We start from the raw sequence: 23,672 nt of genomic DNA, 5'->3' as shown, positions 1-23,672 counted from the left end.
CTTTTTTCCAATCTTCCTCTGTCCAGTGTCTGTGTTCTTTTGTCCATCTTAATCTTTTATTTTTATTGGTCAGTCTGAGATATGGCTTTTTCTTTGCAACTCTGCCTAGAAGGTCAGCATCCGGAGTCGCCTCTTCACTGTTGACGTTGAGACTGGTGTTTTGCGGGTACTATTTAATGGAGCTGCCAGTTGAGGACCTGTGAGGCGTCTGTTTCTCAAACTAGACACTCTAATATATTTGTCCTCATGCTCAGTTGTGCACCGTGGCCTCCCACTCCTCTTTCTATTCTGGTTAGACAGTTTGTGCTGTTCTGTGAAGGGAGTAGTACACAGCGTTGTACGAGATCTTCAATTTTCTTGGCAATTTCTCGCATGGAATAGCCTTCATTTCTCAGAACAAGAATAGACTGACGAGTTTCAGAAGAAAGTTATTTGTTTCTGGCCATTTTGATTCTGTAATCGAACCCACAATTGCTGATGCTCCAGATACTCAACTAGTCTCAAGAAGGCCAGTTGTATTGCTTCTTTAATCAGCACAGCTGAAAAGGGTTTTCTAATGATCAATTAGCCTTTTAAAATGATAAACTCGGATTATTAAACATGACGTGCCATTGGAACACAGGACTGATGGTTGCTGATAATGGGCCTCTGTACGCCTATGTAGACATTCCATTAAAAATCAGCCGTTTCAAGCCACAATAGACATTTACAACATTAACAATGTCTACACTGTATTTCTGATCAATTTGATGTTATTTTCATGGACAAAAAAAATGCTTTTCTTTCAAAAACAAGGACATTTCTTAGTGAGGCCAAACTTTTGAACGGTAGTGTATATATATTTTTTGTATTAGGTTTATTATTATTAGGGTAGCTTTAGTGTAGCTTAACTTCTTCCAGTTTGATAAAGCTAATAATACAATATATATATATATATATATATATATATATATATATATATATATATATATATATATATATATATATATATATATACACTACCAGTCAAAAGTTTGGACACACCTACTCGTTCAAGGGTTTTTCTTTATTTTTACTATTTTCTACATTGTAGAATAATAGCGAAGACATCAAAACTATAAAATAGCACATACGGAATCATGTAGTAACCAAAAAAGTGTTAAGCAAATCAAATTATATTTGTATATTTGAGAGTCTTCAAATAGCCACCCTTTTCCTTGATGACAACTTTGCACACTCTTGGCATTCTCTCAACCAGCGTCATGAGGTAGTCACCAGGAATGCATTTCAATTAACAGGTGTGCCTTCTTAAAAGTTAATTTGTGGAATTTCTTTCCTTCTTCATGCGTTTGAGCCAATCAGTTGACAAGGTAGGGGGGTATACAGAAGATAGCCCTATTTGGTAAAAGACCAAGTCCATATTATGGCAAGTACAGCTCAAACAAGCAAAGAGAAACAACAGTCCATCATTACTTTAAGACATGAAGGTCAGTCAATCTGGAAAGTTTCTTCAAGTGCAGTCGCAAAAACCATCAAGTGCTATGATGAAACTGGCTCTCATGAGGACCACCACAGGAAAGGAAGACCCAGAGTTACCTCTGCTGCAGAGGATAAGTTCATTAGAGTTACCAGCCTCAGAAGTTGCAGGCCAAATAAATCCTTCACAGAGTTCAAGTAACAGACACATCTCAACATCAACTGTTCAGAGGAGACTCTGTGAATGAGGCCTCCATGGTCGAATTGCTTCAAAGAAACCACTACTAAAGGACACCAATAATAAGAAGAGACTTGCTTGGGCCAAAAAACACGAGCAATGGACATTAGACCGGTGGAAATCTGTCCTTTGGTCTGATGAGTCTAAATTGGAGATATTTGGTTCCAACCGCCGTGTCTTTGTGAGACTCCGAGTAGGTGAACGGATTATCTCTGCATGTGTGGTTCCCACCGTGAAGCATGGTAGGTGTGATGGTGTGGGGGTGCTTTTCTGGTGACACTGTCAGTGATTTATTTAGAATTCAAGACACACTTAACCAGCATGGCTACCACAGCATTCTGCAGCGATATGCCATCCCATCTGGTTTGCGCTTAGTGGGACTATAATTTGTTTTTCAACAGGACAATGACCCAATACACCTCTGGTGATGGAGTGCTGCATCAGATGACCTGGCCTCCACAATCCCCCGACCTCAACCCAATTGAGATGGTTTGGGATGAGTTGGACCGCAGAGGGAAGGAAAAGCAGTCAACAAGTGCTCAGCATATGTGGGAACTCCTTCAAGACTGTTGGAAAAGCATTCCAGGTGAAGCTGATTGAGAGAATGCCAAGAGTGTGCAAAGCTGTCGTCAAGGCAAAGGGTGGCTATTTGAAGAATCTCAAATATAAAAATATAATTTGATTTGCTTAACACTTTTTTGGTTACTACATGATTCTGTATGTGCTATTTTATAGTTTTGATGTCTTCGCTATTATTCTACAATGTAGAAAATAGTAAAAAATAAAGAAAAACCCTTGAACGAGTAGGTGTGTCCAAACTTTTGACTGGTTCTGTATATACTGTATATATTTAACTAAAGTTACTACAGTTAACTAAAGTTCACTACATCCAAACTACTTCTTGAAAAATGAATGATCATATGTCAATCTGAAATGTCATAGACTACAAATTGCAACTTTGGGGTAAAATGTTATTAAAATGTAATTTAGCCTATTAAACACAACTATGTTTCAAGTGAGAATTAGGCAGGTCTGGTGCAGAAAAAGAAAGGACATTCTGGCCTACTTCATCCATATTTTGCATAAAGAGTCATCTGTAATTCAAGTAGTTATTTACACCACTACATGGCAAAACTGAAAACACTATCACGTTTTGAATGTAGTTCAACGACCACCAAGCTACTGCAAAATGTAGTTAAATTATTAGTTGAACTACATGTAGTTCACTACTCTCCAACACTGTGTATTACTCATATCTAATATGAGTTTCTACCATTTACTGCATTCTGTTGTTTTGAGTGCAGATGTTATCATACCACAAATAACCTCATCAGAAGTATTGCTTTATGTTCTATGGTGATATCCACTATGTCTTTTCTAATAATTGGAAATAAGAAGAGAATGCCCAAACGTGCAAAGTATCGGCCTGCATTTATTGGTGGGAGGTTATTGAAGGTTTACATTAATTTTTTTCCCTTTTAATTGTCACTATTTTTTATATCCTGAGATATGAACCTTTTACCTGATAACTCAGGATTGATATGTTTTTAATGATGTTTTTAATGTTAATTCAACTTTTTTTAACTGCACATGCTTATCTTCATAAGCATACTGTATGTTAATCTGCCTTGCAAAGGGTTTTCATTACCAACAATGTGATGTCTTCAACTTCCCATCTGTCATTATAAAAGCACATTAGATGCAGTAAGACACCATGTTCTAAAAATTCTAGCAAGCCCTTCTCTTGTACAGTACACATAACATTGATTCAAACCAGACTGTCTGTATTCATTCATTCATTACTAAAAACAATACATAATGACTGAGGATCGAGAAGATGAAGTGCCAAATTGTAGTAGTTAAAAAGCACATTGAAGTCTAGAAATGCAGAAGACAAAAAAGGCCCCTGCGTTTATCTCTAGCGCCTGAGGGGTTCTGTCTGTGGCGACAGGCTCAATGCCGACCACAGACACCTGTGGAATGGGAACTATAGGAGGTAGAGAGTGTCTTGACAGGGTTGAATGCTCCAGTGAGGATAGGCAGTAGAGTATGCCTACATAGAGACTAGGAGAGGATCGGTATTACTGAAAGGGAGAGTACTGTATTCCCCCCTCAGACTTTAGCCAACAAAACCAGTCTGTGTTCAGTGTTCTCAGAGGGCCAGCTGGTCAACTCAGTAAACCACAAAGGCCAGCTAAACTTTCATAACAAGGGAGTTAGTATTATACTAAAATCCTTCAGCTTTTGCCATGGTCTCTTAATGGACGTATTGCATACATTGTGTGAGCTTGCTTCGTTGCCTCTTGATAAACCAGTATTAGTGTTCATCTTGTATGAATGTAAGGCAAATTATGATGTGCAAAATTATGGAGAACAAAACATTTTGTCCCTTTGTCAGTGTGTCCTTAAAATAAGAATCTTTATTATGAATAATTATCTCGCAGGATGCTGTTTTTTTTGTTTTGTGTATCATTGCACTTTTCATGGAAATATATTTGCTATATTTTGTCTTGAAAATTGATGTTTATGGATCAGCAAATTAATGTCAAACAAATGTTTCAGAAACATTATTAATCAACAATTCATACAATCAAATGCATTCTATTGTAACAAAAAAAAAAAAGATCTTGGAATTGCAAAAGTGATTCAAGCCAATAAGGTTGATGACCTAGTTAACATAAAGACCATACAAACAAAAATGCCTTACAGTTTTTTAATGCAATTAAAATGGTTGCATCCGTGTTTTGTTACTCTTTCTTGCAAATAAATATTTATTAAAAAGATGATAACAGCTTTGCAATTTGCTGACTTACAGTTGTAATTTCAAGAAACAATTATTGAAATGCATAATACAAAAAATAACGTATACTGTATATTATAACGGATTCTTCACTTGGGGGAAAACACAGGATAATGTCAATCTTACGGGTTATAATGAGATATAGGTGACAATATCATATTATTAAATAATTTGTAATCATCAGGGTAGCGTAGATACAACGATAAGCAAAGCACTGTAATACATTGTACTGTAAATTCCCATCAATAATGTATTGTATGACAGGGTGCGAGCAAATTCAAGTTTGTATCATGCATAACAGCTAAAGCATGAAAATATATGAATCACATATACATATGAATTCTACTTTACAGTGCTATCTGCAGGTTTCACATTGTTCCTGGTGACTTTACAGTGCTATCCATTGACTTCTTTTGAACCTAAGCTTGTCACCTGCCTTCCCGCCTTTGGGACAACAACTCCCATTGTTAGGGTGGAGACGTGAGGATCTCGTCATTATATACAGACCTCTGGTTGCAGTCTAATTTCTTTACACGGAGGAAAGTATGATGCTTGGGAATTTGCACGTCCCATGTAATGTAAGTTGTAACGATGAGCCTAATTATTGTTTTCTGACACATTCATTTGTTTTCTTTGGCGTGTTTCACATAGCCAGCCATGCAAGTCGTGGCGCATAGTAGGCTATTTACTGTGTGTTGATTGACAACTGAACAGCAAGTGTTGAATAGTTTAGGTCTAACTAACTGAATAAAGTCCATCTACTATATCCCTTTAACATTCATAAATCATGCGACATGGTTATACGTCCATGCCATGGTATCGCATCGGGACAAGTAAACCAAAGGATTTCCTATGTGTCCTTTCCTAGGATGCCGGTGCTTGCCAGACAGTAACGCTAAAGAGAGTGACTCTCGTCTCGTCAGTCAGTAGGCAGGTTTCCATTGACCCAGGTTTATTAGACAAAAGCAATGTCGCAACAAAAAAAATATTACGCCATGTGTGATGGAAACGGCAGATATAGGATACGTTTTCCAGAGACCTACAAAAATGTTATCCGTTTGACAAGTGGATTTGTCTTTTGTCAAACTTTCTTTATTGCGACAAATGATGATGGAAAAAGTGTTTTAAGAATCAATTATGATCGCCGAATACTTTTGAATGTACGTGGGGCACGTGATGTCATCACGTAACAATAAGCTCCACTCCACATTTAATTCAAAAAAAAAATTCAACTATCAAAATTATGTTTCTTTGCAGGACAGTGATTGTCCTGACTTTCAAGAACGCCTGAATTGCTTGGCCTTGCTTTTCTGGTTGGCTGGAAAGTTTCACCATTCAATTATTTCAGATCTACAGGAGTGCAAGTTTCACCACGGCACGGACTAGCCTAGGCAGCCGATAGTGTATGGGCGCTATATCTGTGGGGATATGTTAGGCACATGATAATTATTAGAACATGGCAAATATTAGTATATTATTGCATTCTATCCATGCTGGCTTTCACTGGCTACCTGAGACATGAAACTGATAGGTGGGAGGGCATACCGCTGTCGCCAATGTATTAATGTGCAATTTGCCTAAATAGGTAATGGAAACACTTCAACCACAATTTGTTTTTAATTTTTTATATGTGACATCATCATGTTCAGCTGTTTTTATCGACACGATAGTTAAATGGAAACGCACCCTAGCAGGCAATTGTCGCATATTTTTTTCAATGCAAACTTTATGAATTTTGACAAAAAAATCACTGGACAAGTTAATGGAAACATAGCGAGTGTAGCCTACCGAAGCTCGGTGAGAGAGACCTCATCCAAATTGAGATGGTTTGGGATGAGTCAGACTGCAGAGTGAAGGAAAAGCAGCCAACAAGTGCTAAGCATATGTGGGAACTCCTTCAAGACTGTTGGAAATGAATTCCAGGTGAAGCTGGTTGAGAGAATGCCAAGAGTGTGCAAAGCTATCATCAAGGAAAAGGGTGGCTATATGAGGAATCGCAAATATAAAATATATTTTGATTTGTTGAACACTTTTTTGGTTACTACATGATTCCATAGGTGTTATTTCATAGTTTTGATGTATTCACTATTATTCTACAATGTATAAAATAGTAAAAATAAAGAAAAACCCTTGATTGAGTAGGTGTTCTAAAACTTTTGACCTGTAGTGTATATATTCCTGAGCATTCTTATATATGTGCATTAAATCCTTACTAACATATATAGGACAGACACTTCAAAACCTTACTCCTTATGATTGATTTTGTTGGAATACCTACTGAGGTCCTACAGTTCAAATTCAAATAGCTAAATGATCCATGGTGTGACCATAAAAAAAAATCTATTTACACTGAACAGAAATATAAACACAACATGTAAAGTTTTTGTCCCATGTTTAATGAGCTGAAATAAAAGATTCCAGACATTTTCCATGTGCACAAAAAGCAAATTTATTTCAATTTAGTGAGTTCCTTTATATGAGCCGTAACTCAGTAAAATCTTTGAAATTGTTGCATGTTGCATTTATATTTTTGTTCAGTATATGTTAGCTTAGTAGAACCCTCCCCCAACGGCTTAGACTTTTAAGGGTTAAAAAAAGTGTGATTTTGAGAGCGAAAACCTGAAAAAACTGGGAAAAGAGAACTGGAAAAACAAAACCTTTAATTTATTTTTCAAGATATTGTGGGCTATTTACTTAATTTTTCTGTTTTAATAAAATACATAATTTGAAGAACAAACATCATTGTGGCAATTCATACAGTGCCTTGCAAAAGTATTCATCCCCCTTGGCGTTTTTCCTATTTTGTTGCAACCTGTCATTTAAATAGATTTTTATTTGGATTTCATGTAATGGACATACACAAAATAGTCAAAATTGGTGAAGTGAAATGAAAAAAATAACTTGTTTCAAAAAATTCTAAAAAATAAATAACGGAAAAGTGGTGCGTGCATATGTGCTATGAAGCCCCTAAATAAGATCTGGTGCAACCAATTAACTTCAGAAGTCACATAATTAGTTAAATAAAGTCCACCTGTGTGCATTCTAAGTGTCACATGATCTGTCACATGATCTCAGTATATGTACACCTGTCCTGAAAGGCCCCAGAGTCGGCAACACCACTAAGCAAGCGGCACCATGAAGACCAAGGAGCTCTCCAAACAGGTCAGGGACAAAGTTGTGGAGAAGTACAGATCAGGGTTGGGTTATCAAAAAATATCTGAAACTTTGAACATCCCACGGAGCACCATTAAATCCATTATTAAAAAATGGAAAGAATATGGCACCACAACAAACCTGCCAAGAGAGGGCCGCCCACCAAAACTCACAGACCAGGCAAGGAGGGCATTAATCAGAGAGGCAACAAAGAGACCAAAGATAACCCTGAAGGAGCTGCAAAGCTCCACAGCGGAGATTGGAATATCTGTCCATAGGACCACTTTAAGCCGTACACTCCACAGAGCTGGGCTTTACGGAAGAGTAGCCAGAAAAAAGCCATTGCTTAAAGAAAAAAATAAGCAAACACGTTTGGTGTTCGCCAAAAGGCATGTGGGAGACTCCCCAAACATATGGAAGAAGGTACTCTGGTCAGATGAGACTAAAATTCAGCTTTTTGGCCATCAAGGAAAACGCAATGTCTGGTGAAAACACAACACCTCTCATCACCCCGAGAACACCATCCCCACAGTGAAGTATGGTGGTGGCAGCATCATGCTGTGGGGATGTTTTTCATCAGCAGGGACTGGGAAACTGGTCAGAATTGAAGGAATGATGGATGGCGCTAAATACAGGGAAATTCTTGAGGGAAACCTGTTTCAGTGTTCCAGAGATTTGAGACTTGGACGGAGGTTCACCTTCCAGCAGGGACGCATGGCTCAGGGACGCATACTGCTAAAGCAACACTCGAGTGGTTTAAGGGGAAACATTTAAATGTCTTGGAATGGCCTAGTCAAAGCCCAGACCTCAATCCAATTGAGAATCTGTGGTATGACTTAAAGATTGCTGTACACCAGCGGATCCCATCCAACTTGAAGGAGCTGGAGCAGTTTTGCCTTGAAGAATGGGCAGAAATCCCAGTGGCTAGATGTGACAAGCTTATAGAGACATGCCCCAAGAGACTTGCAGCTGTAATTGCTGCAAAACGTGGCTCTACAAAGTATTGACTTTGGTGAGGGGGTTGAATAGTTACGCACACTCAAGTTTTCTGTTTTTTTGTATTATTTCTTGTTTGTTTCACAAAAAAATATATTTTACATCTTCAAAGTGGTAGGCATGTTGTGTAAATCAAATGATACAAACCCCGCAAAAATCCATTTTAATTCCAGGTTGTAAGGCAACAAAATAGGAAAAATGCCAAGGGGGGTGAATACTTTTTGCAAGCCACTGTATCTTGCAGCAAAACTGTAAATAAGACTTTAATCTCAAGAGAAGACAGGTTAAATGTTAAAAAAGGTTTAATGTTCTCTTACTTAGAAGATAGTCCTGATCATATAGGCCTATGACCTAGACGACATACAAAACAACTAACAAAACTCTGAATTCATACATTTTCAGTAATACAAATGGTAAAGTCATGTCTTTCTACACGATACAACAACTCATTTTTCCAATCTGGGAGGTAAACTCGATAAAGTATTCAGATGGAATCAAGGCATCAGAGGCCACCAAAATAGAGCTCCTTCAGGAAAAAAAAAAATGGGTTAACCCCCCCAGACCCCCCTTTGCTCAGGGACGCATGGCTGGCTATGTTTTTTATTTGGCTGGCTACTCTATGTATTTGTGCAAAAAACACTGCCAAAGTGTGCCTACGGCCTCTAGGCTTCCTCTGTGTACCTTTTGTTGGTGAACTCGGCTTTGATAAGGGGTTCAAAGCCATGTTTCCTACGTTGTTGCAAGTAGAGCAGCAGGACGAGTAGAAGAACCAGGAGACCCAGGAAAACACCACCCAGAGTGGACCCCAGCACAAACACAAATCCACCATCTGTAGCTGAGGATAGAAGAAGAAGAAGAGATTTAATGCAACAAAGATCTTTATCAAAGTGTTCTTATTTCATTGACCTGCTAATAAAACAAAAGAAAATACGATTATTTATAATTGCAAAGTTGTCTGTGAAAATCACCGACCATCGAGTTCAATGGCATAAGAATATCCCAGTTGATCAGAAGCCACGTAAACCTCCTCATTGGTCACAGGAGGGAAGAATGGCACCATGTTATAATGTCTGTTGTGACCAATGGGAGCCATCTCATCTGGGAAACTGGAGTTTGGCGTAACAGACCTCCTCATCCACTCATCGAAAATGGCATCAGTGAAAGCATGGAGCACCTATAGCGAGAGTGTTATGTAACTGTAAAACATTTTTTGCATCGTCTGCACAGAAATCTGACCAAGTGCCAAATACTTTACATTATCTCACATGAAAGTCAAATACATGGACTCATAGGCAACCACACAGACTAGATAATTACCAGAAAGATGGGGTCATTGGCTGCAGCGTGAGACCGAGCACTGGTTCCACTGAGGAAGGAGTGGACCAGGTTGTGCAGGTTGTTCACTGAGGAGTCAAGCGCCGCCTCTCCATCTGGCTTGTCATAGCCTTCAAGAGAATTCCTGTACAGGAGAAGTCACAAACAATGCAATTTAGAGAGTTTGACTTGACTTAATTGAATAACACCCTATAGGTGAGTGTGTAAGGTCAATGTGAACCGTTTAGGTTGCCTGAAGCTGAAGGTAGAGTTAATATAGTAGGGAGCGTTGTCAAAGTCTCTGAGGTTTAGACAGCTCCTGACATCACTCATGGTCGGCAGACTCATGTTGGTCCTCGCTCCTCCCATCTGACCTCTCCTTATACGTCCCTCACTGGTCCCATTACACAGAGTGACCAGGCGGTTATAGTCATCCATGCTGGGGAGGGGGAAAGATTCAAGCAACATTTTAAGGGACAGTGAGTCTGGTAAAAAAAAAGAAAACATGATGAACGTGTACCCAGTAGTATAACAACCAGCATAGGTGCACAAAGCATAAACAGCACAGGTATATTATATACATACAGGGCTGGTTTCCTAGACATTAATTAAGCCTTGTCCTGGATTAAAATGCACTTTCAATGGAAATCCTTCAGTAAACATGTTTTTAGTCCAGGATTAGGCTTAATCTGTTTCTAGGAAACATGCCCACAAGGTTTTAAACACATTTCTATCCAACAACGCACCTGTCACACACCACTCCCCAATTGGAGAACCTGGACTGGTTACTGATGAGGGAGGAGTCATCTGGGTTGTGCCCCCCCAGGAGGGAGTCTGTACAGACGTCACACTCAGTCTGCCCTGTGGCAAAGTTCCAGAATGGAACAGCAAAGTTCTCATTGCCAGTCAGTCTCTGCAGAAGAGAGGAAACTTTTACTTTTACTCTCATCAATGTTTGAAGCTATTTTGTTCTTCATGTCCTCAGCATTCAAATTCACTCTTACCTGCAGGTCTCTCTCCAGACTGAGGAGGTGGTATCTGTGCCAGGTGACGAACGCTGGTCCTTTGTGGGAAAAGTCAATGGCCTTGAACGGACGACCTGGACCTACAGAAGGAACAAATAAGGTTGTTTATGAGCAACTTCTGAATGTTCTCTTCTGCTAGCTTTCCAGTACATAGAGAGTCATATATAACTCACAACTAGTAAGTAACATAGCAAGTGAGTCATTTATAACATTTAACTTTCATTTTCATTCATGTTTCAACCAAAAAGGAATTAGTTGGTGTTTTACCTAAAAGTGTGTCTCTGACAGAGTAGTAGTGCTGCCATGTAAAGAAGTTGTAGATGGAGATGTTGGAGAACTGGGGCTGGGTTCCATTGGGCCCCAGCAGGTCCAGCCAGTGCTGTGTGGCAATGACATAGTCTGGGTGGGTGGTGTTCTTGGCCCGGTCCAACACATCCAGGAACTCCTGGAGCTCAGCTGGAGTCAGAGAGTGGATGTTCTTCCTCACCACCGGGGATTTACGCACGTCACAGTTTGGTCCTTTCCAGCCGAATTTACACTGGCCACAGTCAAAGCCACCAAAGTTACCTAGACACAGGGAGGGAATATAGGCCAAATATAAACCAAACCATGTCAAGACTATGGGAATGGTCAAGAAATGTGGTTTTCTGTAAATAAATCTGATTGGAATAAATGTGAGAAATTAATACATTAATATGATAAATGTATCTATGATATGTTATTGTCAAATACATGCAGTTCAACCATCAATTTTAGGGTAATTATATGGTCTCAAAGTTCACCCAACAGTCTTGAAATATTTTACATACTTCTTCCCAATAATCACAATTTATAAAGGCAATTTAACATTGATTACCCTTTAACAATTAATTATAATGTGATCTAAACAAAACATATTTTATGCAATTTTAAACACTGATTTGCTATTAAAACTTAAATGTAACATTTATTAATATGTTACTTACCAGAGCACCTGCATGTCTGATTGAAGAATTTGGTTGGCCACCTTTCTCGATCATCAACATTTCTCAACCTATATGGTCCACCCCAGGGTTTGGTACTGACTCTTATGTCGGAGCAGTTTCCTCGTCCAGATAAAAGTCCACAAATGTTAGCAGGGTCAGAGCCGAGGGCAGGGCAGCACTGCTTTGAGACGATCCCTTCCACCGTGCTACACACTCGAGGAAACTGAGCCTCTGTAGAACCAGACCATGTCACAAAACAGACCAACCCCAGCACAAGAGCCCTCATCGTCTTCAACACTGCTGTAATCTTCTACCTTCTGCCTAAAAAAATCGATTTTGTACACCAGTTCACAGCAATGCTTAATTAGTTACTTCCTCCAAAAGCTCAATTGGTTTCTCCAAAAGTGCATGGAATTAAATATGAAACGCTCCTCCAGTAGTGTATTCAACATTTGGCTACAGCCATAGATGTTAACTAGGAGCTAGCCTGAGAGTAGACTGTGTTCCGGTCGCTCTCATCAGCTTTAACAAAGCCTCCAATTCATGTGCTCTCTTTAAGGATGGGCAGAAAGGATTAAGGTCTTGTGGTAGTCACCTGACACCAGACAACTATGAGCTTGACTCATACCAGAGAAATGCCTCAGGCCAAAATACATGGAGTGTTGGTAAGAGCATCAGTGAACTACAATTTTTAAAAAAAGTATAACTATCATGATAACCTTCTTATAACTGTAATCTAGTCATCAATTCTACTTAGAGTAATTTCTCATTTATAAGGTTGTTTTTGCCAGATATGAAATCCACAGTAGACTGATTTGATATGGCATTTGCATAATTACAGATAGGATTTTTGGTTTCCTGTTCTTTTCCCTCTTTATCACATGACATATCATACATACAGTTGATGTCGGAGGTTTACATACACTTAGGTTGGAGTCATTAAAACTCGTTTTTCAACCACTCCACAAATGTATTGTTAACAAACTATAGTTTTGGCAAGTTGGTTAGGACATCTACTTTGTGAATGACACAAGCATTTTTTCCAACAATTGTTTACAGACAGATTATTTCACTTATAATTCACTGTATCACAATTCCAGTGGGTCAGAAGTTTACATACGCTAAATTGACTGTGCCTTTAAACAGCTTGGAAAATTCCAGAAAATGATGTCATGGCTTTAGAATCTTCTGATAGGCTAATTGACATCATTTGAGTCAATTGGAGGTGTACCTGTGGATGTATTTCAAGGTCTACCTTCAAACTCAGTGTCTCTTTGCTTGACATCATGGGAAAATCAAAAGAAATCAGCCAAGACCTCAGAAAAAAATTGTAGACCTCCACAAGTCTGGTTCATCCTTGGGAGCAATTTCCAAACGCCTGAAGGTACCACGTTCATCTGTACAAATAATAGTACACCATGGGACCACTCAGCCGTCATACCGCTCAGGAAGGAGCACGTGAAGCACGGGGGTGGCAGCATCATGCTGTGGGGGTGCTTTGCTGCAGGAGAGACTGGTGCACTTCATAAAATAGATGGCATCACGAGGAAGGAAATGTATGTGGATATATTGAAGCAACATCTGAAGACATCAGTCAGGAAGTTAAAACTTGGTCGCAAATGGGTCTTCCAAATAGACAATGACCCCAAGCATACTTCCAAAGTTGTGGCAAAATGGCTTAAGGACAACAAAGTCAAGGTATTGGAGTGGCCATCACAAAGCCCCGACCTCAATCCTATAGAACATTTGTGGGCAGAACTGAAAAAGCGTGTGCGAGCAAGGAGGCCTACAAACCTGACTCAGTTACACCAGCTCTGTCAGGAGGAATGGGCCAAAATTCACTCAACTTATTGTGGGAAGCTTGTGGAAGGCTACCCGAAACGTTTGACCCAAGTTAAACAATTTAAAGGCAATGCTACCAAATACTAATTGAGTGTATGTAAACTTCTGACCCACTGGGAATGTGATGAAATAAATAAAAGCTGAAATAAATAGTTCTCTCTACTATTATTCTGACATTTCACATTCATAAAATAAAGTGGTGATCCTAACTGACCTAAAACAGGGAATTTTTACTAGCATTAAATGTCAGGAATTGTGAAAAACAGAGTTTAAATGTATTTGGCTAAGGTGTATGTAAACCTCCGACTTCAACTGGATAACCCTAAATCCTTTAAATCATGATAGCCTAATCATATCGTGTGTCTATACTGTATTACTAAGAATTCTTTTTCTCAACTCCACTGTGGTCCTCTGTAGCTCAGCTGGTAGAGCACGGCGCTTGTAACGCCAGGGTAGTGGGTTCGATCCCCGGGACCACCCATACACAAAAATGTATGCACGCATGACTGTAAGTCGCTTTGGATAAAAGCGTCTGCTAAATGGCATATTATTATTATATTATATTATTAAAAAGTCATCAACTGATTGTTGGGTTCCTCTGAGAACCATACTCCACTGAGAAAAAGTCATCAACTGATTGTTGAATTCCTCTTAGAACCAAGCATTTTTTGTTCTGTGGGAGGAGCTCCAAACACATCAATGAAGGCATGTGATGTTTAGTACGTCAGTGAAGAAATAGCTGATGTGCTTGTATCATTAGCTAGACATTCCCTACCCCCTGTTACCTATGATCTGGCATGTGACTGTTGAATGATGAGTGAAAAGTCACATTGCCAATCACACTGGGCATGAATACCTACACACATATAATGCCATAAGGGAATGAGATTTTTTTTTTAAAATCTAAAACTGAATTGAATCTAAAACTGAATCCAAAATATCCTAAATCGAAAAATTACATCTAATTCAATGTAACCTTGTAGAAACAATGTGCCGGTATTGTAACACCTTTAACTATTGTCATAAAGAAATATACAATAATATGTTGTTTACTTTAAAAGCTTACAATCATATTTTCTCTCAGCAAGTCTACCTAGTTGTTGAATTAATTAAAGTCAACATTTTATGGACCTAATTTAAGAAATCAATAGAAAGAAGGAAAATAGCCCCTGAAAGAATCCCCTTTGTGTACCAATACCTGTTCATTTCTCCTACAAGTTCCTTATACAACACATACTATGAGGTTCACTGCACTTAACAGGATTAGCCAGTAAGAATCCTGGAAGAAGCCAAATGGAATGTGTTTGTTGAAATATGTAAAGATGTCAATTAAGAAGTAAACCATGCAGTTATTTTATAACTGTATTGTATGAAACTTGAAAACAAATGGAGACAGGAAAAATAAATTGGAATTGGAATCAGAATGAAAGGATGTCGAATCCGCTTTTATTTTCATACATAGACTACATTTTTGTCCCGAAATCATTCATAGAACAGGCACTGAAAAGAACAGGCACTAGGTTTAGTAAAGATTCAGTATATATTCATTATTCTGTATAGGTTAATCCCTTGTAAATTATTCTTATTGACTGAATAGACATACCCTCAGGATTTTATGTTGACGAAATAAGTACTTTCCTGAGTTATGTTTCAATTGATTTTCTTAGTAGGACCATTTATTAAAATAACATGAAAATTGCTTACAGGCATAATCAGATAAACTGTAGGCTTACTGTTAGCTACTGTTAGGCTTTAGTTCAAGAGTTGTCTGTGTACTTTCTATTGTATTGTATTGAGGGTTTAAAGCCACGCTGTCTTCACCGGTCGGCAGATGAATGTTGGTCCTCCTATCTGACCTCTCCTTATACGTCCCTCACTGGTCCCATTACACAGAGTGACCAGGCGGTTATATTCATCCAGGCTGGGAGAAAAGACATGGTAGTTAATTGTAATATTTTAAAAAAAATGTAATTTGAGTCATATTTACATTTGAGTCATTTAGCAGACGCTCTTATCCAGAGTGACTTACAGTTAGTGAGTGCATACATTTTTCATACTGGCCCCCCATGGGAATCAAACCCACAACCCTGGCGTTGCAAGCGCCATGCTCTACCAACTGAGCTACAGTCATGAATGCTGATTGGCTGAAATAGCATTTAATCTGTGTGTATATCAGACAATATACTACGGTATGAAAAATACTAGTTTACTGTTCTATTTATCTTGGTAACCAGTTTATAATAGCAATAAGAGACCTCAGGGGTTTGTGGTATATGGCCAATTAATCTCAGTTAACTCAGAACTAAAGTCTTGCGTAATTGGTCAGATGCTCGATTCGGAACCGGAAGGAAGAGCTCCACCCTCTCTCTTTGCAAGTTAAGGGCAAGTCTATGGGCCAAATGTTCCCTCCCCATCCGAAATTCAAAAGATGCTAACACCTGCGAAATCGTGATTTGTCCAATGCACTGGAACTAATGCTGTTCGTTATCTCACACATCCCATTGTATTATGACAGATCTATGGTACCATTTATGTTTACATTGTCTGTACACGAGATATGAATTAAGCAATAAGGACTGTTCTTAAGCACGACGCAATGCAAGTATACAGCCTGGATACCGATGTGGTATTTTGGCCATGTAACGCAAACCCCTGTGGTGCCTTATTGCTATTATGAACTGGTTACCAACGTAAATAGAACAGTAAACAACTATTCTTGCGTCATACCTGTGGTATATTGTCTGAGCATCCAATCAGCATCCAGGACCCAAACTACCCAGTTTATAACAGGAAATATACCACAGCTAAGGGCTGTTCTTATGCATCACACGGCGTAAGCATCTGCCTCTGGTGCCAAAGGTTGCATGTTTGAATCCAACGATAGAAAGTTGTTTTTGAAATTTTTGTTTTACGCCTATCCCAAACCTTAACACTTACCTTAACCATTTTAACTTAAAATTTGGAGTTAATGGCTTAACTTAACCTTAAACACTTCGAAATTTGACATTTGGAACAACTTCGAAATTTGATGTTTGAGAAACATTGGATGAACGTCTAATTCTAACATGAGACTGTGAGAGCTTGTTGCACACACACACACACACACACACACACACACACACACACACACACACACACACACACACACACACACACAGAAAGACAGAGTCAAAGAAACTCATTTTCATCAAAACACAAAACACCAAACACCATAATAGGAAAGTTACTGTAGATGAAGAAACAGCAACCATCAAAATACTAATTTTTCTCCTACAATTTTGGAAATCTAATTAACTTAATAAAAAAATCCCCATCAAAATCCATCTGTTTAAGCTAGAGATACAATACATATACACAAGTATGTGAACACCCCTTCAAATTAGTGAATTCGGCTATTTCAGCCACACCGTTGCTGAGAGGTGTATAAAATCGAGCAAACAGCCATGCAATCTCCATAGACAAACTTTGGCAGTAGAATGGCCCGTACTGAAGAGCTCAGTGACTTTCAAAGTGGCACTGTAATAGGAAGCCAACAAGTCAGTTCGTCAAATGTCTGCCCTGCTAGAGCTGCCCCGGTCAATGGTAAGTGCTGTTATTGTAAAGTGGAAATGTCTAGGAGCAACAACGGTTCAACCGCGAAGTGGTAGGCCACACAACCGCACAGAATGGGTCCGCCGAGTGCTGATGAAATGGGTTTCCATGGTCGAGCAGCCGCACACAAGCCTAAGATCACTATACGCAACGCCAAGCGTCGGCTGGAGTGGTGTAAATCTTGCCACCACTGGACTCTGGAACAGTGGAAACGCGTTCTCTGGAGTGATGAATCACATTTCACCATCTGGTAGTCCGAAGGACGAATCTGCGTTTGGGGGATGCCAGGAAACGCTACCTGCCTGAATGCATAGTGCCAACTGTAAAGTTTGGTGGAGGAGGAATAATGGTCTGGGGCTGTTTTTCATGGTTCGGGCTAGGCCCCTTAGTTCCAGTGAATGGAGATCGATGTGGAAGTACTTGACTGGCCTGCACAGAGCTCTGACCTCAACCCCATCAAACACCTTTGGGATGAATTGGAACGCCGACTGCGAGCCAGGCCTAATCGCCCAACATCAGTGCTTGACCTCACTAATGCTCTTGTGGCTGAATAGAAGCAAGTCCCCACAGCATTAATGCCCATGATTTTGGAATGAGGTGTTTGACGAGCAGGTGTCCACATACTTTTGGTCATGTAGTGTATCAGTTTTTTTGCATGGGCTGCATCTCAATCCACCAATTCCGCCGATATCGCCCTTCCGCATCTGGGGTGAAAGGTAGCGCTAGAGCGGTATTTGTCAGAACATGAGACATCCTGAAAATCGGTCATCTCACGAAGAACTTCTAAAGCGTCCGAACGGTTTGGCCTAATAAAAACTATTATGCACATGAGGCTGCTGAGCGGAGGACGGCACATAATAATAGCTTGAATGGAGTGAATGGAATGGCATCAAACACAGGTAAACCATGTGTTTGATGTGTTCGATACCATTTCATTTTTTCGGTTCCAGCCATTACTATGAGCCCGTCCTCCCCAATTAAGGTGCCACCAGCCACCTGTGCTATTATGACCACTCTGTGGAAAGATGAGACTTGACAGGACTGGTCTGAAGTCGATACAGGCTCTTCTGCCAACTTCTGTCTGTAGCGTCCGAACAGTTTTGGGCTACACACCTCTGTGGAATGGTGAGTCTCTCACAAACACGTACTGTATATGTTCGTACTGTATATGTCAGTACAAGTAAGATGGCGCCGACAGACATGGCAGCTCTGCTTCTAGCTCCTAAGCAACTTTGCAGTATTTCGTTTTTTTGTGTGTTATTTCTTACATTATTAGCCCAGAACGTTTTTTGTGTTATTACATGCAGCCGGAAATAACTTTTTCATATCAGAGTGGCGGTAATTCACCAGCATTACAACCAGGAATACGACTTTCCCGAATTGGATCCTTTGTTTGTACCCCCCAGGGCAATTTAACTTATCCCAGAGGCTGCTCCAAGACGCCGCGAGCGGAGAAGAGGTATTTGGAGTGGACTTCTAGTCCGACTCGGGAGGAGTGCACACCATCCACCGCTTCCGAGTATATTACTCGCTAATGTTCAGTCTCTGGACAATAAAGTAGACGAGCTCAGGGCGAGGATCTCCTTCCATAGAGACATCAGGGACTGTAACATACTCTGTTTCACGGAATCATGTCTTTGTCCATACAGCCAGCTGGGTTCTCAGTACTTCGCGCAGACAGGAATAAAGAACTCTCCGCGAAGAAGAAGGGCGGTGGTGTATGTTTCATGATTAACTACTCATGGTGTGATTGTGATAACATACAGAAACTCAAGTCCTTTTGTTCACCCAACCTAGAATACCTCACAATCAAAATGCCGACCGTATTACCTCCCAAGAGAATTCCCTTCGGTTATAGTCACAGCCGTGTATATTCCCCCTCAAGCCGATACCACAACGGCCCTCAAGGAACTACACTGAACTTTATGCAAACTGGAAACCACATATCCTGAGGTCGCATTTATTGTAGCTGGGGATTTTAACAAAGCAAATTTGAGGAAAACGCTACCGAAGTTCTATCAACACATTGACTGTAGTACTCGCTCTGGTAAAACACTAGACCACTGCTACTCCCCCTTTCAAAATGCCTACAAGGCCCTCCCCCGCCCTCCCTTCGGCAAATCAGATCACGACTCCATTTTGTTCCTTCCTTCCTATAGACAGAAACTCAAACAGGAAGTACCCTTGCTAAGGTCTATTCAACGCTGGTCTAACCAATCGGAATCCATGCTTCAAGATTGTTTTGCTCATGCGGACTGGGATATGTTCCGGGTAGCCTCTGAAAATAACATTGACGTATACACGGACACGGTGACTGAGTTTATCAGGAAGTGTATAGGGGATGTTGTTCCCACTGTGACTATTAAAACCTACCCAAACCAGAAACAGTGAATAGATGGCAGCATTCGTGCAAAACTGAAATCGCGAACAACTGCATTTAACCATTGCAAGGTGACTGGGAATATGGTTGAATACAAACAGTGTATTCCCTCCGTAAGGCAATCAAACAGGCAAAACGTCAGTACAGAGACAAAGCGAAGTCGCAATTCAACGGCTCAGACATGAGACGTATGTGGCAGGGTCTACAGACAATCACGGATTACAAAGGGAAAATCAGCCACGTCGCGGACACCGACGTCTTGCTCCCGGACAAGCTAAACACCTTCTAACCCTCGCAAGGCTGCCGGCCCAGACGGCATCCCTAGCCGCGTCCTCAGAGCATGCGCAGACCAGCTGGCTGGAGTGTTTACGGATATATTCAATCTCTCCCTATCCCAGTCTGCTGTCCCCACTTGCTTCAAGATGTCCACAATTGTTCCTGTACCCAAGAAAGCAAAACTAACTGAACTAAATTATTATCGCCCTGTAGCACTCACCTCTGTCATCATGAAGTGCTTTGAGAGGCTAGTTAAGGATCATATCACCTCTACCTTACCTGACACCCTAGACCCACTTCAATTTGCTTATCTCCCCAATAGATCCACAGACGATGCAATCGCCATCGCACTGCACACTGCCCTATCCCATCTGGACAAGAGGATACCTACGTAAGAATGCTGTTCTAAACAAGCGTTTCGCTACACCTGCAATAACATCTGCTAAAAATTTGTATGTGACAAATAAAACTTGATTTGATTTTGATTTGTTTTGCTCTAGGATGCCCACAAGCCTCACAAGACTTGTCTGAAGGTCCCCGGTACCAGTTTAAAACATGAATGGAAGTATATATGGAGATAGTTTAGTGCCTACAAAAGGGGTTAAATACATGTAAAAAATGTGTTTCCTGATCTTTCTTATATCACTCAGATATACTGTAGGACAGACACTTCAGAACAAACTTCCCTTTCATTTTTTGGGGGGGGCACTATCTGTCATTCCATGTAGTGAATCTGTTATTCAATGCGTTTCAATGAGCTAATAGCAGTAATGCCAAATTCAGTGTTTAATAAAATATTTTTTAAATATATTTTTTTGATACCTTAAGGGGTCTTACAATTCAAAATCAAATAGCTAAATGATCCTTGGTATGACCATCTTAAAACAATTCCATATGTTAGTTTAGTTTAGTAGAACCCAACCCCCCCCCTGCCTTAGCAGCATTTCCCTAACTCGGTCCTGGGGACCCTAAGGGGTGCCGTTTAATTTATTTTTACACTACACAGCTTATTCAAATAATCAAATATTGATGATTAATTGATTATTTCAATCAGCTGTGTAGTTCTGGGGCAAAAAACAAAACATGCACCCCTTGGGGTCCTGGGCGGCAGGTAGCTTAGTGGTTAAGAGCGTTGTGCCAGAAACTGAAAGGTCGCTGGTTCTAATCCCCGAGCCGACTAGGTGAAAAATCTGTCGATGTGCCTTTGAGCAAGGCACTTAATCCTAATTGCTCCTGTAAGTCGCTCTGGATAAGAGCGTCTGCTAAATGACGTAAGATGTAAACGTAAGCACAGAGTTTGGGAAACCCTGCTCTAGAGGGTTATGAAACAGTGCCCATCAAAATACTCATTTATTTATGTCAGCTTAGCCGCATACATTCAGTATTGTGACACAAATTGCTCCAGACCTGTCACACACCACCCCCCAATTGGAGAACCTGGATTGGTTACTGATGAGGGAGGAGTCATCTGGGTTGTGCCCCCTCAGGAAGGAGTCTGTACAGACGTCACACTCGGTCCGCCCTGTGGCAAAGTTCCAGTATGGAACAGCAAATCTCTCATTGCCAGTCAGTCTCTGCAGAGGACAAATTATTCAGATGCACTCATTCTAGGAAGCTGACATTTTCCCAAGTACATATTCATATTGTGTAAATAAATACAACAATTAAATGACCTTTACACCCTTACCTGCAGATCTCTCTCCAGGCTGAGTATGTGGTATCTGTGCCAATTTATAAAGGCAGGTCCTTTGTGGGAGAAATCAACGTCCAGTTGCTAGAACAGGTGAAACATTCTAGTCTTAGAAGTGCAATCATATCCATAGAAGTTGAATTGTTCAACATTGTGCACATGTAAATGATTGTCATTATAATGTATTGTTTGTGTTTGCTTGTTTGTTTGTTTTTGTGTGATGGCTCACATTCCCCAAGGAGTGTCTCTGACAGAGTAGTAGTGCTGCCATGTAAAGAAGTTGTAGATGGAGATGTTGGAGAACTGGGGCTGGGTTCCATTGGGCCCCAGCAGGTCCAGCCAGTGCTGTGTGGCAATGACATAGTCTGGGTGGGTGGTGTTCTTGGCCCGGTCCAATACATCCAGGAACTCCTGGAGCTCAGCTGGAGTCAGAGAGTGGATGTTCTTCCTCACCACTGGGGATTTACGCATGTCACAGTTTGGTCCTTTCCAGCCGAACTTACACTGGCCACAGTCAAAGCCACCAAAGTTACCTAGACACAGGGAGGGAATATAGATCATAGCTTATAGCTATACTGTAAAACATACTAATACACTTTTTATATTTACTTAATGCGTGGGGAAAAAATAAAATAAAATACAGATATCTTAGAAGTGTGCAGTTTAACATTTTCAACATTATAATTTATAATTTCAGTACTTACTGAAGCACCTCCAAGTTTGATTAAAACATGTAGTTGGCCACCTTTCATGGTCATCTCGGTTTCTCATTCGAATTGGTCCACCCAATTTTGGTTTGGTACTGACTCTGATGCCGGAGCAGTTTCCTCGTCCAGATAAAAGTCCACAAATGTTAGCAGGATCAGAGCCGAGGGCAGGGCAGCACTGCTTTGAGACGATCCCTTCCACCGTGCTACACACTCGAGGAAACTGAGCCTCTGTAGAACCAGACCATGTCACAAAACAGACCAACCCCAGCACAAGAGCCCTCATCGTCTTCAACACTGCTGTAATCTTCTACCTTCTGCCTAAAAAATCAATTTTGTACACCAGTTCACAGCAATGATGTGGTCAATCAGTTCCAATAATACACAGAGATGGAACTAATTCAATTTGATGGTCTTCGTCTTTCCCATTTTCCAGAAAATAAATCTTCAAGGCTCACTTTGGAATTTCCAACCAATTCAGCACAATGACAGATAGCATTGACAGTGGCCTCCAGGCCTACAAGAAGTTCAACCGCTCTTCCCAGGAATAATTGTGTTAGCCAACTAAGATTTATATGGACAAGTGAAACAAATACCCACACTGTGTCTTTTTAGAGCCCAGGTAACAATGTTGTCAGTATGTTTGCACAATGCTCGCCCTCAATTAAAGATCCTGTGGTAGCAGATGAGATGCACACTAACCGAAAAGAAAAACAAGTGAACCTCCAGACAATTGATTCGATTCTTTTCCTCATATAATTCATCTGATACCCATCAACAGAGATACCACAGTAGCAAGCTATTTTACATCATTCACACCACGCTCAACTCTACCACTGCTTTCTAAGACTGCCCTCTGACAGCAGGTATAAACTTCAACCTCAACTTTGGTGCCTTTACAGCAAAAATGCGTAGTTCAGTAGGAGTTTCATCATAAACAATTTGAACATTTGAAATAACTTTTATCATCTAATTCTACCGTTCTCTGTTTACTGTTATCGGGTCTTCACTGTTTAACATATAGAACTTTAAATGTAAATGTCTGAGGGAGGGTTTGTTTGTTGGTTTCTTTCTTTCTTTGTGTGTGTACTTTTACAATTGACATCATCCAATGGATGACTAACCTTTAATGTACTGTACTCTACAACGGTATGTAACTAGTCACAATGGAATCATCTCATAGATCCCTAAGGAGCTCTTTTGAAATCATGTGTTCAACTGAATGTTTCCCAAACCTCAA

At 40.2% G+C, this 23,672-nt stretch overlaps 1 protein-coding gene and 1 pseudogene across 2 annotated transcripts; both read right to left on the bottom strand.

The window, feature by feature from the left end:
• Nucleotides 1-9,304: 9,304 nt before the first annotated feature.
• Nucleotides 9,305-12,232, bottom strand: LOC311129948 (L-dopachrome tautomerase-like; the record flags this gene model as incomplete). The annotated part of the gene is made up of 8 exons (XM_084162516.1): nucleotides 9,305-9,477; nucleotides 9,615-9,816; nucleotides 9,960-10,101; nucleotides 10,210-10,395; nucleotides 10,703-10,869; nucleotides 10,961-11,061; nucleotides 11,249-11,548; nucleotides 11,947-12,232. 8 exons carry the CDS (start codon nucleotides 12,230-12,232, stop codon nucleotides 9,305-9,307), a joined length of 1,557 nt encoding a protein of 518 aa, XP_084018642.1.
• A 3,356-nt stretch (nucleotides 12,233-15,588) lies between these two features.
• LOC311128792 (L-dopachrome tautomerase-like) lies at nucleotides 15,589-22,718 on the bottom strand (annotated as a pseudogene). Its single transcript has 5 exons — nucleotides 22,430-22,718; nucleotides 21,955-22,258; nucleotides 21,723-21,809; nucleotides 21,443-21,609; nucleotides 15,589-15,709 (listed from the first exon to the last, which is right to left on the bottom strand). The product of its transcript is annotated as an L-dopachrome tautomerase-like (transcript).
• Nucleotides 22,719-23,672: the final 954 nt, after the last annotated feature.

The sequence above is a fragment of the Coregonus lavaretus genome (genome assembly GCF_964263955.1).
Source record: "Coregonus lavaretus genome assembly, chromosome: 5".
NCBI lineage: Eukaryota > Metazoa > Chordata > Actinopteri > Salmoniformes > Salmonidae > Coregonus > Coregonus lavaretus.
Note: the sequence above shows the minus strand (reverse complement) of the source record. Positions and strands in the feature narration are given on the sequence as shown.